General features: G+C 45.0%; 1 protein-coding gene across 2 annotated transcripts; it reads left to right on the top strand.

Annotated features, from left to right (window-relative positions):
- The first annotated feature begins 734 nt into the window (after positions 1-734).
- Positions 735-12,876, top strand: APMAP (adipocyte plasma membrane associated protein). Of its 2 annotated transcripts, XR_010359513.1 has the most exons (10): positions 735-914; positions 3,960-4,076; positions 4,572-4,687; positions 5,863-5,955; positions 9,139-9,255; positions 9,752-9,926; positions 10,372-10,506; positions 10,865-11,057; positions 11,312-11,478; positions 12,033-12,171. XR_010359513.1 is itself a non-coding variant. In XM_064415258.1 (9 exons), the coding sequence occupies exons 1-9, from the start codon at positions 823-825 to the stop codon at positions 12,240-12,242; spliced, it is 1,248 nt and encodes a 415-aa protein (XP_064271328.1). In that variant the 5' UTR covers positions 735-822; the 3' UTR covers positions 12,243-12,876. The 2 variants fall into 2 exon arrangements, 1 of the variants encoding a protein (XP_064271328.1); XM_064415258.1 differs by lacking the exon at positions 11,312-11,478 and having other exon boundaries at positions 12,033-12,876.
- The last annotated feature ends 4,167 nt before the right edge of the window (positions 12,877-17,043 follow it).

Here is a 17,043-nt window from a genome sequence, read left to right as displayed (position 1 = left end):
GTTAAATGTAGTTTTAGATTGTAACATAATAGAAACCATGCTATGTAAGATACCTTTTTTTAAAAGAGGACTTGCACCAAGATAGCAGCCACAGGACACCTAAATCTTTCAGAGAAAAAGAATTTATTGCTCTCTTATCGAGTTCTTCCCACCTCACTCAGCCCTGAAGATGCAGTTAGGATTCAGAGGGAGAAGCTGACACTGACGAGACAGAATCCTGTGTTTGAATAGAATTTATACATAATTTATGAGGTGAATGAATATGCAACAGGCTGTTGCTTTTAAGGGTTAATCCTCTGTTAAGGTGTGCCCTTTTTTGGGCTTATTTTACCCAGAAAGAGGTACCCGGACTGTCTGTAACTCTTTGTTTTATTGTCTCATATTGTCCTCATCCAAACTGCTCAAATTTTTATTACTCTAATTATATTACTCTTTTCATAACCATTTTATTACGATTAAACTCTTAAAATTTTAAATACAAGGAGGTTTTTCACATTTCTTACGGAAGGAAACAACTTCTGGCACCCGCGGAGCTTCTGCCACGGTCAAGGGCTGCCTGTGGAGCTTTTCTGCCACCGGGAGATGGAGATCGCCGCGGGAACCTGAGCGGGGCGGGGCCGGGCGGAAGGGCGTGGCCCTGAAGGGCGTGGCCATGATAGGCGTGGTCATGATGGGCGTGGTCCTGATGAGTGGACGTGGCCCCCATGATGGGCGTGGCCATGGGTTGGAGGGGCGTGGCCTGTTGCGAGGGGCGGGGCCGCGGTTCCGGTGCGCGGCGGCCGCGGTTTCGGCATCGGGGCCGGGGCCGGGGCCGGGATCGGGATGAATGAGGCGGAGGGGCTGCGGCAGCGGCGGCCGCTCCGCCCGCAGGTCATCACCGAGGACAGCCCGGCGCAGGAGGCCAAGGAGGGCAGGTGGGGCCCGGCGGGGCGCTGCGGCTGCAGGGCCGAGGCCGGGCCCGGCCGCGGGCAGCGCTGCCCCGTGAGGGCACCGGCGGCGGCCGGGCCGGGGAGCGGCGGGCCGGGCTCGGGGTGCCCGGGGAGCGGCTGGAAGGGCTGGGGGCATGCCCCGGGGCTGGGCACCGGAGCGGAGCCGCGGTTTGCCGGCTCGGCCGGCGCTGGGCACCCGCGGGTGTCGGCACCCCCTGGGCCCCTGCTCCTCCTGACGGTGAGGAGGGGCTGGGACGGCGCCTCACCTGCTCTGCCGACCTGCAGGAACAGCTTTTAACAACAAAAAAATCGGTTTGGTCCTCCCCTGCCTCCCCCTGCCTCCCCCTGCCTTCCCCTGCCTTCCCCTGTCCTCTCTTCTTCCTCTCTTCTTCCTCTCTTCTTCCTCTCTTTCCCCTGTCTTCCCCTCTCTCTTCCTCTCTCTTCCTCTCTCTTTCCCTCTCTCTTTCCCTCTCTCTTTCCCTCTCTCTTTCCCTCTCTCTTTCCCTCTCTCTTTCCCTCTCTCTTCCTCTATTTCCCTCTCTTTCCCTCTCTCTTCCCCTCTCTCTCTCTCCCCTCTCCCGTTTATCTTTTGCCAGGCAAGCAGTAACACCTATCCCAGTGTGGCTTGTACAGGTTTAGTGTGGGTGTGATTAAGTCCTGTGTTACTGTGGTTAGTGTGTCCACGTCGTGGTAATAGTTCAGAGAGTAATCTGCAGGTTTTCGGCTGATCGACGCGTGTCTGACCTGATAAACAGTCTGTTTGTGGCTAAGTTAGAAAAAAGATTCTGTTTGCAATTTTCTGTTTAGGAATTTCACAGAAAATCACTTCATTGTGACTAAAGGCAGTAGCTGTCATGAGGAAGTGCTAGTGTTTACTTTGCCTTTCATTGCATAAGGTAGCTGATGACTTGTAATTCTTTTTTTCACCATCTATTATAGCTCTTCTGATTTGAGTACTTTGCAGATCCTTATCTCTGCCCTTCAGGGTCATGAGAATGAAAGACTGATGGCTTGCACTGCTCCCTGGTTTTGGAGGAGAGCATCAGCATCTCTGAGCTTGAGAGAATGCTCCTCCTGCCTTCAGCCTCCCTTGGTGTTCAAATCCATTGAATTTCCAGGGCTCTGTCACTGACCCAGAGTGTTCACTGGGGCTGCTCTGTGTGAAAACAATAGAGGAAATTCCTGGGCCTGGCCTTTTTCTGGCTGGTAGCCAGAAACTCTTGGGGACAGATGCTTTTCTCTCCTGCCCAGCAGCTCTTCTGCCAGGGGATGAGGCAGCCTGGCCTGTGGTGACCCATAGTAGCATCCTGCCAGCTTACTGTTGTCTTCAAGAGCTGGTTTAATGGCTTGGCTTTTTAGTTGGTAGTAACAACTAGATTGCTGTAATTATAGCTGGAGTCCTGGTAGGTTGCTTTATTGAGATTTGTGGCTGCAGGCCATGTAGGATTAATCACAGACACAATTGACTAAGGTCTTCTGTTGGTGAAACTTTGCCTCAGTGATTCTCTGATTCTCTCCAGTGACTGACAGTTGTCACTATTCAATATTGTGTAGATTAAGAAGGATTCTGAGTAGATGACTTTTTAGTTTGTTTTTTTTTTTTTTTTGTAAAGCTTTTTGGTTTAATTTAAATTCTTGTGGTTTCAGCAGTGTCTAAACTAGGGCTTGCAATTTGCAGGCTTGAAGAGTGAGTTTGCTTGTCACCTTATTCTTCCTGCCTTTTTTCTTTATTGTGAGCTCCTTGCAAGTTTGCTTGAGGATCAGAAATATGGCCCTTACTTAAGTCATGCTTTTAGGAGCTTTAATTAGGTTGGCTTTGGCAGATGAGTTCCCATTCTATTTCTGCTCATTTCCAGCTCCTTTTGTGTGAGCTCTTTCTCAGCTGTCACAGAGGAGCTCAGGTGTCTGCTGACAGTACTTTTAATCTTATATTGTTGAGCTTCCATCTCTTGAAGGACAGTGGACAGACCAGGCCAAAGGCTGAAATCTTTCTGTAAACTTGGGGATTGCCTTTTATCCACACACCCTGCTCTCAATTCCAGATCCCAGGGGAACGAGACTGGGAGGTTTTTGCTTCCTCAAGACACCTACTGTTAAAATAGGAAGTGCTTAAATCCTAATGCCTAGTTCTGTCATTGCTGTTCTCACTGATAATCCCAAAGGTTACCTTGATGCTGATACCAGTACAAGTGTGTAGCTGCCCAGTGGGGATTTCTGTGCTCTGGGAAGTGGTTCATATTTCCTGCTGCCTGGATGATTGACTAATGAAGGACAAAAGAGTGGAAGTGGTCCAGGGATTAGTGCAGCACCACCAGGCACTGTTTGTCTTTATTTGACTGATCCTGTAAGGAGCCTGGCTGGCTGGGCCAGTGAATGTCTAAAATTAGACAGCTGCTTTTCCAGTTCAAGGCCAGAATTTGTTGAGCTTGGCTCTCTGCTTTTCTCTGTAAATGCCTGATTGATTCCTCTAAAACTTGTAGAGAGGAAAATATGGTTTTCTCCTTTGGAAGAAATTTTTACTTATTGTGTGCTTAATGCGTAAAGAGAAAATAATTAATTGCTTTTGTGTTCTGGTGTTTGAGTTTCAAACCAGTGCTCACTAAGTTAAGCACACATTCCTCTGTGTTAGCTGTTTTAGTGGAAGTTTTTATTCAAAACTTGTGCTGGATAGAAACCATTACCAAAACTAAAGATCAAGTTAAAAAATCCCCACCCAAACCACAACCAAAACATCCTGTTTCTCAGGTGGTTTGTTTTGGCTTATTTTTTTTGTTGGTTTGTTTCTATTTTAGTCAACTGTAACTTGTAGCATGAATGAAACCTTCACATAAAAATGCTCAGCCTTTTATGCCAGTACCCTGAGACCTTCCTCTTACCCTAATATGTTCAAAATGGATCTTGAAGGTGAGGATGGTGGCTGTGCAACAGTGTTACTGTTTCCTGTTCTGAAGAAAAGAGGCTGCTACAGATATTTTGAGGACTGTTGTATCTGAAAATTATGTTAATCCTATTTCTTTCTGGTTTTGGCAGTACTTACAGCAGCAAGGTGTTCCGTGTTACCTTCCTGACTTTGGCTGTGTCTGTGGCTGTGCCCCTGCTTGGAGTGACTGTTCTCCTGGATTGTCCTGTAGACCCTCAGCCCATAAGGTAAAAGGTTGTTCTGTTTTGAAGCAAGTGTTCTGGAAGCCTAACTTCTCCTGTGTGCTCTGTTGTTGTGTTTCAGCAATCAAGAGTTAGCAGTGCCAAGTGGTTCTGTTTGGATTGAGAAATTGGGGTGATTGCAATGTTATCCACACCCAGTCTGTTTCTGAGCCATCTTGTGCAGTTATATGTCCCTGCTGATCATGGAAAGAGCTGAATTACTTTCTTTAATCATTAATCTGGAAAATTATTGTCTGCTACCCAAGCTGTCAGTGCAGCTTGTAATTGCACAGGTGCACTCTTGCCTTCTGTGAGACAAGAACTGCATTTTCCCTGAAGGCCAAGTGCTCAAGCTACTGCAACACTTTGTGAAATATGCTTTATGTAAAGCATAGGTCAGGTGTGCAGGAGTTGGCAAACTAGGGGAAAAAATGATGAAATATGTTGCTCAAGAGTGTTTGCATTTTGTGCAAAGGATCACATGCTCCTCCTGTTTTGTAGTTTGAAGGAGCCCCCCCTCCTGACGGGTGTTTTAGAGCCCAACACCAAGTTACGGAAAGCTGAACGGCTGTGGGAAAACCAGCTGCTTGGACCAGAGTCCATTGTCAATATTGGGGGTAAGCACTGACAACACCAGCTTCTAAAGAAGGCTCTTTAAATGTTTTTTCATTGGTAAGAGTTTGTTCAGCAGCAGACCTCTTAGATAACAAACTCTGGGAGTTATTTCCAATGTGCAGGTTTTCTAAAATTGTGTTATGGAGAAAAATCTAGGTTCTCTATGCTGTTTTTCTCTTCTTTCATGAGTTTGAAATAAATCTTGTTGTCACATTAAAAATCCCTCTCTTCCAGCACTGAGAGCATCAGCAATGGAGTCAGGGGCTACTTACATTTGGAGGAAGAGGTCCCATTTTTCATTTGGCTAGCTCTTAACTGGGCATTAATATTTAGAAGCTACTGCCTGTTCTTTTAAACTCATTGCTGCTGAGTGAGCTGAGTTTTGTGGTGTTGATACTTGCTTTTATGACAGAAGACAAATCTCAAATTGCTAATAGCTTAGTTATATTTTAATGCTATTATAATATCCCATATTCATTACTCCCTCATATTCCATATTAATAACTCTAAAACCTTGGATTCTTCTTGCAAGAAATCTAACCAACACAGGTGCCATCCTGTACTTTCCTCTTGTGGCAGGTGGGTTCTTCCCAAGTCAAACCCATGCCATCTCTGAGCAATTTCTTAATCAGTTCCCTGTGCTTCTAATGCCATGAGATCCTCGTAGTGGGAGCCCAGCATTGTGCAGGAGTTGTTTCTTGTGACTCCTGAAGGAGGGGTAAGGTTAGGAGCTACTCTTAACCCTTACTGAAAGATCCTTCAGTGCAAGAGTTGGGTGCTCAGTAGGTGCAATATCATTTATTTTCCTTCTACCTTATCTTCTAATTTATTAGTAAAATATTTGTAAGAAACTACATTACCTGGTAAGAAGCTGCTATAAATTCTTTCCTCAGATGACACTTTTTTACACAATGTTATCTGTTAACAATGTGCTAAAGCGATTACCTGAAGTTATTGATTTTTTATGTTGCCTGGTTTCATCAGTCTTGTTGGAAACTCTTTATGGAAAACTTCCTGCAAGGGGCAGCTGACCTATGAGTGAAATAATCAACCTGACTGGGAATAAGTTTCCTGTGAATAAATGTTGAAGTCTCCTTATTCCCTACTGTATGCTAGTAGAAGGATGCTTACCAGTATTGTTTTGTGATCAACCTAATCACACAAGTTGTTTTTGCAGATGTGTTCTTTACTGGGACAGCTGATGGGAAGATTATCAAAATTGAAGATGGGGAAATACAAACAATAGCCAGAATTGGCCACGGTCCTTGTGGTGAGTGACAGCTCCTGAGCACAGTGTGTTTGAAAATGTCTGGGTCAAGGTTAAACTGTGTTCAGTCTGGATTGCAGGTGCACATCTTGCTCTGCAGAAATTTGTAGCAGAAATATTAATGTATCAGTGAAGTATGAGTGAAAACGTTGGAACATTGGAAGGAAGAGTAGAACAGAGGGCCAAAAGAACGGAAATGGGTGGTCTTGATAGCAAAGCACACAGCTTCCAGCTGTAAAATTTAAGAATGCAAGGAGGTTTTGTGTCATGACTACCAGGCCTTCACCATGGATGATGTGCTGGTGGAAAATCATGCATCTTAACCTTGGGAGGAAGACAAGAGGGAAGTGCACCACAAATAACATTCATTTTCCTGTTAGTCCATCCAGAAAAAGCGTCTGTCTTAAGAAAAAAATGGGCAGCAACCTGGTCTAATATTTATGAAAGCTGAAGTTAGCAAGTTTCTGAGCTGAAGGGCCACCTGATAAAAACTGAGGACTTCTGAGCAAGTGTGAGTGAATGAACTTGAGCTAATTTGTGAGTGGAAAAGTATTTTGGCTTAAAACAATTATACAGACAGGACACTCCAACATGAGTTACCTCTCGTTGTATTTTTAACCCTTCCTTTTTCACCAATAAGGAGAGATGTGCCTGAGAAGATGTAAGTGAAAAAATAGCAGTTCACTAAAAAATAAAGCAACACCCAAGATAACAGTAATAACCACTAGATACAAACATGCTGAATCTTGCTGACAAAGGAAAATCAACACAGCAACCAAGCCTCCATGACCACAGAACCCCCTCATCCACCAAACAACAGCCACCAGGGAGCATGGACAAAACAGAAGAATCCTGTCCAAAACCAGTCAAATGCTGCTGATCCATCTGCTCCACACCACCTGAGAGGAGCTCTCCTGACAGTGGCAGCTGGAACTGGGTCAGTGGCTGGGACTGCTGGAGAGAGGGGATGGTGCTGGTGGAGCTGTCCTGGGTGGCAGCAGCAAGTAAAGGTCTGAAGGAAACATCTTCCCTGGCTCAGAAACCGGGCTGCCCCTGGCAACAGCAGCCAGAAGGATGTGACAGAATCCTCCAAAGCCTGGAGATAAACAAACCTGCCAGGCTGCCTTGCACTGCCCTGACTCAGAGAACCTGCCCCAGATAACTTTCTTGGCAGCCTGGCCAAAAAAAGCTGCAGCCTCTGCTCCCAAGCCCTCAGGAGAACAGAGGAGCTCTGTGTGCCTGTTCCTTCTCTTTTAAAGGGACCCCAGGTCACCTGCCTCCATGAGCCTGGGCTAAAACACCCCACTTCTTCCAGCTCCTGGGTTCTAAAGGGACAGTGGTCATCTTGGGCAGGTTGGTGTAGGGAAGTTATGAGTACAATACACATTTTTTGGGTTACCCAGGACAGGACAGCAACTTACTTAGAGATTTCTGAATATAAATATCACCTTCCCCATCTATGGAATTTTGCCTTGCAGCTTGTTGTACCTATTTCCCTTCCTGTGTTTGTAAGCACAGTGGGAGTTGTAGCTGCACGTGCTTTAGCAGAGATCCAGCACTGGTCATTGTATTTTTGTTTCCTCACAGCTGAATTGCTGTTATTTCTTGTGGAATTCTGCACCTCTTTCTCAATGAACTATTTGCTTCATTTAATGGGATTTCTGGAACTGAGTGAGGAAAACTGGTAGCAACTTATTTATGACAGAACCATCTCTGTGAGTAGCTTAATGTCCATCTCAGCAGTGCCTGGGCAGTCTCAGAAGCCTGGCTGGTGGTTGTTGGGACTGATGGGAGTTTTGTTTGTGGCAATGATACAGAATCTCACCTGAGGTCCTGCAGCCCTGTGCTGATTGCCAGTTAGAAATTAAGGTTAGGAACTGTTGCTGTCCCTATTAGCTCTCATTAATATGTTCATAATGTATTCTGTGTAATTTTATGTGGATGCTCACATGAACAGACTCTGGGCTGACTTGGCAGCACTCTCTTGGCAGCCTGATAAGTAGAACAGCCTTGGTAGGACAGCTGATGGGAAGCTGGGTTTAGGCATGAATGTGGGTGGGTGTGGAGAATCACCTTTCTCCTGCTCATTTCCATTGGACTTGAGCAGCTTGGGAGAGGTGGGAAGGGTGTGCTGCCCTGGTTCTTTGGGGCCAAAGTGGTAATGGGGAGCCTGGACTTTTGTGCTCCTTGAATTGGGAAGTAGAAAGGCTGTTGCCATCTGCCTTCTGCAAAAATTTCTCTTGCTAAGGTTTTCAGACTGCTGATGTTCTGAAGTTCTTAGCTCTTCAGGGCTCAATTTTCTCCTTGAATTTATCTAAATTATTCAGGTTTGCAGAATTCCCCTTCCTCATATAGAAGTCTTCAGTGTCTTTGTGTTTAGAAACTAGCTGTTCATGACAGTGTTGCAGCTTCTCAGAAAAAGAATGGGGTTTTTAAATTAAAAATTATTTAATTAAAAAAACAGAGTGCACACACCTCCCCCAAACCTGCAGTAAAACTGATTCTTTCAGAGAAGAAGCATTTTGTTAAATCCAATTTTCTGATTTTACCCCAGCTTGGGCAGCTGTTAGTTACTACCCTGACAGATTCTATGATTATCTCTAGACTGGTGAAAACTCCCACCTAGTAAAGTAGGAATAATTTTTAAATAAATGTATGTGCCATATATATGCCATAGGGTTTATAAGCCACAGTTTGACTCAAAGGTCACATGTGCAAGCAAAGGAAAAAAAAAACCCTAAAATATTTTATTCTCTCTTTTCCATCAGCCAGTGATGTCTGACTGCTTCTCAGGAAGCAGGGCTGCAGCACGTGTAGAGTTTATTTTGGAATGCAAATGTAAATAATAGTTGCTTCCCCTTCCTCCTCCTTTTTCTTAGCTTTCATATCTCAGCTGACACCATGTGGCATTGAAAGTCCCTTTGGTCAGTTTGGGCCAGCTGTCCTGGCTGTGTCCCCTCCCTGGATCTTGCCCACCCCCAGCCTGCTGGAGAGGGGAATGTTGGAGAGAGCCCTGATGCTGTGCCAGCCCTGCTCAGCAGCAGCCAAAACACCTTTTTAGCTGCCTGTGCAAAGCACAGCACTGGCAGGGCTCTTCATCTCAGCCAGACCCAGCACACCTGTACAGGTACCCTGAATGCCTTGTATTTATTTCTGTTTGGGAAACCATTTTAAAATGTTTCCTAGGAGGCCGTGAAGATGAGCCAACGTGTGGAAGACCACTTGGCATGCGAGTGGGGCCAAATAACACCCTCTTTGTGGCAGATGCTTATTATGGACTCTATGAAGTTGATCCTGATACAGGTATGACTTTTCTGCTCCAAAGTTTTTTTCCACTGACAAATCTGGGTTCCTTTGCAATTTTGCCAGATGCTGCAGGCAAAACAATGCCTGTCTTTTCTTGTAAAGTGATTTGAAGCTGTCTGGATGAAATGAGTCATGCAAGAACTTGATATTTATTTCCCTGTAGCAATCACTTCCTCTCTGTGTCTGGCTGTCTGGATCAGAGCTACCAGTGATATATCTTCTGGCATTATGTAGTTTTTGTTGTTAAAATTGCTATCTTAGGTTCCATGAATAGAGCTCTGTTGTAGCTCTTTTGGTTTTCATAAAAGGAAAAGAAAAAGATTGATACATAAAACCTTTTGTCATGTTTGCTGTACTTTTGTTTCTGCCTCGATCTCACTGTGGTAGTGAAAAGCTCTTCACTTCCCTGTAACCCAAATCTGTGCAAAGTGAAGAGATGCATTTTGGTGTGGCTACATTGTGTGTCTTTTTTTTCCCTTCTTTTTGTATCCAGGTGCAACAAAGATGCTTGTGTCAACCAAAACACTGATAGAAGGCCAGAAGTTGTCATTTGTAAACGATCTTACAGTGACCAGGGATGGGAGGAAGATCTACTTCACTGACTCCAGCAGTAAATGGCAAAGACGAGACTACTTGTTCCTGCTCATGGAAGGCACAGATGATGGGCGGCAAGTGTCTCCTTCCCAGGGCATTTCACTTGCTGTCAGCTCAGCTGTAGGAGTGGAATTCACCACTTCCTTGATCTTCACATTTTTTCTCTTTATAAACCCAGCTTTGCAGACACTGCACTGCGCAGGGGAGGGTGAGGGAATTGTGTGGGTGTTGCTAATGAGGCCTGCAGCAAAATAAATGAGATTCCCCTTTTTCCTTCAAAAGGACTGGCATGGAGCTTTGTTTTGCAAGTGAAGGTGTTAGCATTATGTTCAGCCCAAATCCTTCATGAATGCTGCCACTCTCAAGTGCCTTGTTATTTCTCTTGTGTTCACAAACAAATGCTTCCTGGCTATTTTGCCTTCTTAACTTAAATGTGGTGCATGTGAGAAAAGATGGAATGCCTGAAGAATGAAACAGAGATGCATATTTACCTTCACTCAAAAATGGGTTTTTTTTCAGCCTCCTTGAATATGACACAGTGACAAAAGAAGTGAAAGTCTTAATGGTGGGGCTGAGGTTTCCCAATGGTGTGCAGCTCTCTCCTGCAGAAGACTTTGTCCTGGTGCAGGAGACAACCATGGCTAGAATCAGAAGGCGAGTATGACTTTGGAATTATTACTAATCTGTGTAGGGATTGTTTAAATAAATTAATGGAATGACAAAAGAAACCCTACACTTCAGTTATGCCTAGTTAAAAATGACAAAGAAAGTGGCCTTCCTCAATACTTAATTTTTTTATTTCACTTTAAACATCTGGGTTGCATAATCTTTCCATCATGGGCTCCTTAAGCACAGTGGAGTAAGCTGACTTTTTTCCTGGGGAGAAATGTGTGGCAGTGCTGTATTTCCCTGTACCAAATAGGAAAAAAATATTTTTTAAATATTGGGACTGTCATTTATTATTTAAACTGATTGAGTTAAGATGTTCTAATCTATTATCTATACTTTTCAGGTATTATGTGTCTGGGCTGATGAAAGGTGGAGCAGATATGTTTGTTGAGAACATGCCTGGTCTTCCAGACAATATCAGGTTAAGCAGCTCTGGAGGATATTGGGTAGCTATGGCAGTTGTGAGACCCAATCCCGGATTTTCTTTGTTGGACTTCTTATCTGAAAAAACATGGATAAAAAGCATGATATTTAAGGTAAAAAAAATTAAAAAGAACTTTTTTTAAAAAATATCACCTTTAGTAGAGGAATGAAAGTGATAAATATTTGTTTGTCCTGTTTGTTCCTCTTCACAGGAAGATTTGAAAAAACATTAGGTGCTGTGGTTAAAACTGTTGTTGCTTTCTCCTATTAGAACAGCCTTTATATATTAATAGGTAATAAAATTTAACATTTGCTTCTTTGAGTAGGAAGTACACATCTCTTAAGTTGCCTTCCATCTTGATCTTAGGAAAGAAAAAGAGACTCTCTCTAACCATGCAGCAAGACAGGATCTGCATTTGGATATGTGAAGACTTCACCTGAAGTGCCTAAACTGCTTATTGCCAGGTGTCTGAAGAGCATTTGGGAAGTGTGAGCTGTTCCCATGACTGCCCTAGGCACCCTAGGAGACAGTGTGTACGTTGTGGATGGTGTTAGGTGACATTTTGTTCTGGTTCACTTATGCCTGTTTTTTGTGTCACCCCGCTTTAGGATGAGCAAGGATAATGTGGTTTTTTAAGGGCTAAAGAAACAGCATGGTGCTTTTTAAACAATGCAAAGACTTGAAAATACTTCTGTCCTCAGAAAAAAAAAGCAAGCAGTGCTTAGGATTTCATTCCAGCTGAACAAGGTCTGTGCTGTCCCTGTCTCTCCTGGTGCAGTGCAGGAGCTCTGAGTGATGCTGTGGGGAGCCTGGCATCAGCTGCACCAGAGCAAGCTGCTGTGGCAGCCTTTCAGCCTGCCTCTGGAGTTGAGTGAGCTTCTGCTGCTCCTTTTGTTTCTTCTCAAGCTGGCTTTACAGATATTGATGTTTTAACCCTGTGTAAGAGTGTTCACTCAAAATGTGTCCTTGTGTTCTTAGCTGCTGCTTCTGAGGAGCGTGGAGTGGTCTGTGCCTGTATAGATGTCTGAGATCAGATTGTGGAGAGCAAAACCTTTTGTTGATTTTCTTTCTTTTTCTTTTCTTCCAGTTGCTGAGTCAGGAAACTGTGACAAAGTTTGTACCCAAGTACAGCCTTGTTGTTGAACTCAGTGAGACAGGCTCCTACAAAAGAAGCTTCCATGATCCCAATGGAGTGACAGTAGCTTATGTCAGCGAGGCGCACGAGCACAACGGGCACCTGTACCTGGGATCCTTCCGCTCTCCCTACATTGGCAGACTTGATCTCCAGCACGTTTAACTGCCCACCCCTGGTGAAATCCCACTCTCTGTACTTCTGCAGAGGTGCAAAGGAAGGCTGTGCTTGAGGCAGTGTGTGACCAAGTGACAAAAAGTGACAGACAGCCTGTTAAGGTGCAGGAGCACTGTGGCCATAGGAAGAGATACAGTTTGCTGTACCTGTCCTCTGTCTTGGCTGACTGCTGATGCTCTGGAGTTGGCCTGTATTACTGTTCATACCTGAGGACTGAGGCATCTTCATTCAGTCCTTTGTTCCTCCAAGGAAATCCATTGGTTTCCCCGTGCCCAGCCTTGTTTGGAATCACCTTGAACAGACACCATCATGTCGCCTTTAATGCAACTGTGTGTCCTCTTACTCTGGAAGGAATTGTGATGGATGGAATTTAATTGTGTGTAATTTGGGTGAAAGAGGGTGGCTTGCATGTGTTAATTTCTGTTTTAGTGCCTCCTGTCCAGGAGTGATTACAGTGCATGTTCTAATGTTATACCATGGTGCTGTGGTAGAGGCAGCAACATCCAGGACATGCCTAGGAATCTAGTTATGCCATTGGGTTTCTTCAGTTCCAACCTGTGTAAGTAACATCAGACATTGCAATTAACTGTTAATCAACATGCAGAATCAAATTGGATCATTACCTGTGGACTCCTGTGTTTCTTTATAGCATTGAGGTCAGATGTTGAATGAAAGCTGCATTTTCTGTGTTATTAAGGACTACTTCCAATGGGTCTGAAAAGGGTTGTTTGTAGTATCTTTTCCATGTTTTACCAGGTCCTCAAAGTCTCCTGTTCATCTATGTGACCATTCCAGGTAGAAGAGGGCTAGCTGCAGGAATCCTCTTCAACCTGCTTTTTTTGAAGAACTGGTAAAGATTTTGGGGAAGATTGGTGTCTGAAGGTGGATGTGGACTCAAATGGCACCTGTAAAATCTATTTTGTGTTGAGGTGTTGGTGGCTCCTGTTGGTGGCTGAGGAAGGCTTTGGTGGCAGTTTTTGGAATGCAACAGTAGCTCATGGATGCATGTCCAGGGACTTTCTCTCTTAACAGATGCTCTACTTGGTAGATCTGGAGAATGCTTTGCTGCCAGCTATTGCAGAGGAAAGCCTGTGCTGGTACATTTTGTGGCTGGAATGGCTGCAGCACAAAGGAATTCCAGACAAGAACTCAAGTTTCACAGAGGAGCCAGGGACGAGGGGACTGTGGTGGACCTGTGCTCACCAACAAGGAGGGGGAATGTGCACCTGAAGGGCAGCCTTGGCTGCAGGGATCACGAGGTGGTGGAGTCCAACTTCCTTAGGGCAGGGAGAAGGGTGCAGAGCAAACTTGCTGCCCTGGATTCAGGAGGGCAGACTCTGGCACCTTCAGGGATCTGCTTGGTAGCGTGCCATGGAATAAAGCCCTGGAGGAAGCTGGTTGATATTCAGGGATCATCTCCTCCAGGCTCAGGAGTGATGCATCCCAGTAGAGAGGAAGCTGGGCAAAAATGCCAGGAGGCTTTGTGTGGATGAACAGGGAGCTCCTGGACAAGGTCAGACACTCAAAGGAAACCTGTGGAGGGTGGAAGCAGGGGCTGTAGCCTGGTAGGAATACAGAGAGGTTGTCTGAGCAGCCAGGGATCATGTTAGAGGAGATAAAGGTAAAGGTAAAGGAGGTTAGAGGAGATAAAGCTCTGAGAGAATTAAACGTGGCCAGGGGCATCAAGGACAACAAGAAAAGCTTCTGCAGGTGTGTGGGTGATAAAAAGGAACACTAGAAAAAATGAGGACCCTCTTTGGAAGGAAAGAGGAGACCTGATTACCTGAGACATGGCAAAGGCTGCTCAATGAGTTTTTTGCCCCCTTTTCCACCAGGAAGTGCTCCAGCCACACTGCCTGAGTTGCAGAAAGGGAAGGCAGGGACTGGGAGACTGAAGAATTATCCGCTGTAGATCACATTTTAGATCATCTGAGGAACATGCAGGTGCACAGGACCTGTTAAAATGCATCCACAGGTCCTGGGGGAACTGATGGATGAAGTCACTATCCATTGTATTTGAGGAGTTGTGGTAGTCCAGTTAAGCTCCCACCAACTAGAAGAGGGGAAAATAACCCCATTTTTAAAAAAGGGAAGAAAGGAAGTCTGGGGAGCTGCAGCCTGTGAGTCTCACCTCTGTGCCCAGCAGGATCACGGAGCAGAGAGATTGGGACATGTTATTCAGAGAAGTTGTGGATGCCCTACACTTGGAAGTGTTCAAGGCCAGGCTGGATGGGGCTCTGAGCAACCCAGTCTCATGGGAAGTGTCCCTGATGATCTTTGAGGTCCCTTCCAACCCAAAGCATAGTATAATTTTAAATAGGAGGTTTTGCATCTTGAAGAACTAAAGGGGTTGCTTCAGCAGCTGTGTCATTTAGTGCATTGATACTTTGGAATTGAAATTTTTGCTGCTCTCTCCTTTTCTGCCACTGGGTGACAATCCAACCTAAACTTACACTATTGCTGCATTTCTTCACCTTTGGAAAGGAAAGGGATTTGCTATAAATATATAATGAAAAGCACCAGAAAAGGGGAAGGTGATGCTAAAAATGTCACCTGATTTCAATGGCCTGCTCTTCTATTAATGGAGGGCTATGCAAATGGAAGTGACTCTTCCCTGTCAGTGCTTCTGTCAGCCTGTTCTGTGTTACTGCCAGGCTGTCCTGTGGCAGGTAGCTGATGGCTGCTGGATCAGGCTGACTTGTTCCTGTACAGGCCAGGGGCTGCTCTTTTTGGGAAAACCCAGCCCAGGGTAGGCTGCTTCAGCACCAGGTGGTTAGCACTGCTCTGCCAGCCCTTGCAGCTGTTTGTCCTCTTCTGGTGGGATATGAAAGTTAAACTTGGTGGGATCTCAAGCTGGGGTTGAAAAAGCAAATCTGCTGTGTTGATTCTTTGTTACTGCTGCTTTGGCACCCTTGGGGCGAGCACAGATTTGCCTCTTGGTACACAGTTTTCATTAGTGATTTATTTGCTAAAGTATTTCACCAAGTAACCTTTGGACAGAGTACAGTTCTCAGTTAATTTTTTTAAGGGTACTGCAGACTGACTGGACTGTACCCCATAAGCTCCTCTGTTTGTACAGGCTGGACAGACAGGCTTTATTCAGTCTGAGAGATTAAATCTCTCTGGTCTGTAAAGTCCCAACTGCAGTGGGTGGCACAATGCTAAGCAACAAACTTTGCATGGTGACAGGCTGCTTAACCAGACTGTTGGTGTTCCGTTTCTCATAAGAGCCTTAAATGCTTCATTTTAGCTGCTCCCATTCCTGGTGTTGTGCTGGATCCTGGTAATCCATCCATGGTATGCAGCAGTGGGGGGATCTGTAGTAAAACCCAGATGAAACAGGTTGACTGACACAGAGGTCTCATTATTCAGCATAAGAGGTGCTTAAGAACAGTATTTTTCTAGAAACTATTTTTTTTCTAAAACAAATCTCTAATCTTTGATTGGTTTTCAAGTGGAAAAGTAAAGCAGCAGCACTAAAATGCCTGTGGAATAAACAAACAGGCATAAAGTCCTCTTGATGCTCCTGTGAGGACTGGTCTTACAGGCTCATTCTGCTTCCACAGAGGCTGAGTCCGTGATGTGTTGATTTCAGATGGATGGTGACACACCTGCCTTGAGCAGGGAGAAACCTGGAACAAGTCAGGCTTGGAAAAAGCCAGCCAGTCTTCTCTTTTGATGATATGAGTGCAGGAACATGACACCTCTGCAGCTCTTAGGCTGGCTCTTCTCTTGTGTGAGAAGTCTTACTGGGTGCAAGAGCATTTACAGAGGTGTCCAAAGGTCTTGTCAGAGCATGATTGTCTTCTGGTGGCAGAAGAAAGAGGCTGTGGTTCCCTGAAAAGGGAGGAAGTCCTCTTTGCATAACTCCCAGAGAAGCCTGAGGCTGCTTCCTGTGTCTTACCCAAGTTTCTTTTGGGACAGACTATGGCATATGAGAGACTGTTGCCCTCTCTCCTGGAAGGCCTGGAGAAATTTTTGATTTAATGTAAAGCCCTGCAGTGAAACTATCCAAGGAAAGGAACTGAGCTGGAGTACACCACAGCTGTGCATTTAAAAATGTATTTTGTTTTGCCTTGTTAGTAGAAGAGATGTTTCTGCAGGGCACAAGTATCAAGAAGACTTTTCTGAAAGTATTTAAAATGTTACTCCACTGTTAACTGCCCTGTTTCTTGTCTGGAGCAAACTTCTATACTACAGCTGCTGGAACATAACCTGTGTGCCTCTGACACTTTTATGCAAAGGTTGGTTTCTCAGTGTGAACAGCTGATTAAAGTGATTGCAAAGCCTTTGCATAAATCTGATTCCTTTAAATTTGTGTCTCCTTTGTGCCAGTAAAAACTTTGCAGGTGAGATAATGACCTCTTAAGCTTCTGGGTCTGTCTGCTCAGTGATCACAACAGGGATCTGATGATGCTGACACTTGGGCCTTCTCATCTAGCCTGCTTAAAAACAGTGCTGCAAAAGAATGAGCACAGGGGGCAGCTAATTTTTGCTAATATGCTGATTTTTTGAGGCAGGGACTGAAAAATTTAGCAGTAAGTTGTTGTAGTTAGCTATGTGTGGAAGGCTTTTTCCTCACAGTCAGCAGCTGTCGTGCCTCCTTATCTGTCTGCTGCCAGCTAAACCTTTGCTGGTTCCATGGAGCTGTGACTCCCCCAGCTGTCAGTGGGCTCTGAAAGTCAGTCAGGTTGTGAAACTGGGTGCATCTGCCTCAGGCAGAACTCCCAGGTCCTTCATGTAGAGCTGCTGATGTCAAGAGAATGCAGAGTGGGAAGTGTGTCAGTCA

The sequence above is a fragment of the Passer domesticus genome, chromosome 3, assembly GCF_036417665.1.
Source record: "Passer domesticus isolate bPasDom1 chromosome 3, bPasDom1.hap1, whole genome shotgun sequence".
Classification (NCBI taxonomy): Eukaryota; Metazoa; Chordata; class Aves; order Passeriformes; family Passeridae; genus Passer; species Passer domesticus.
The sequence above is the reverse complement of the archived record's forward strand: the minus strand, read 5'-3'. Positions and strand labels throughout refer to the sequence as shown.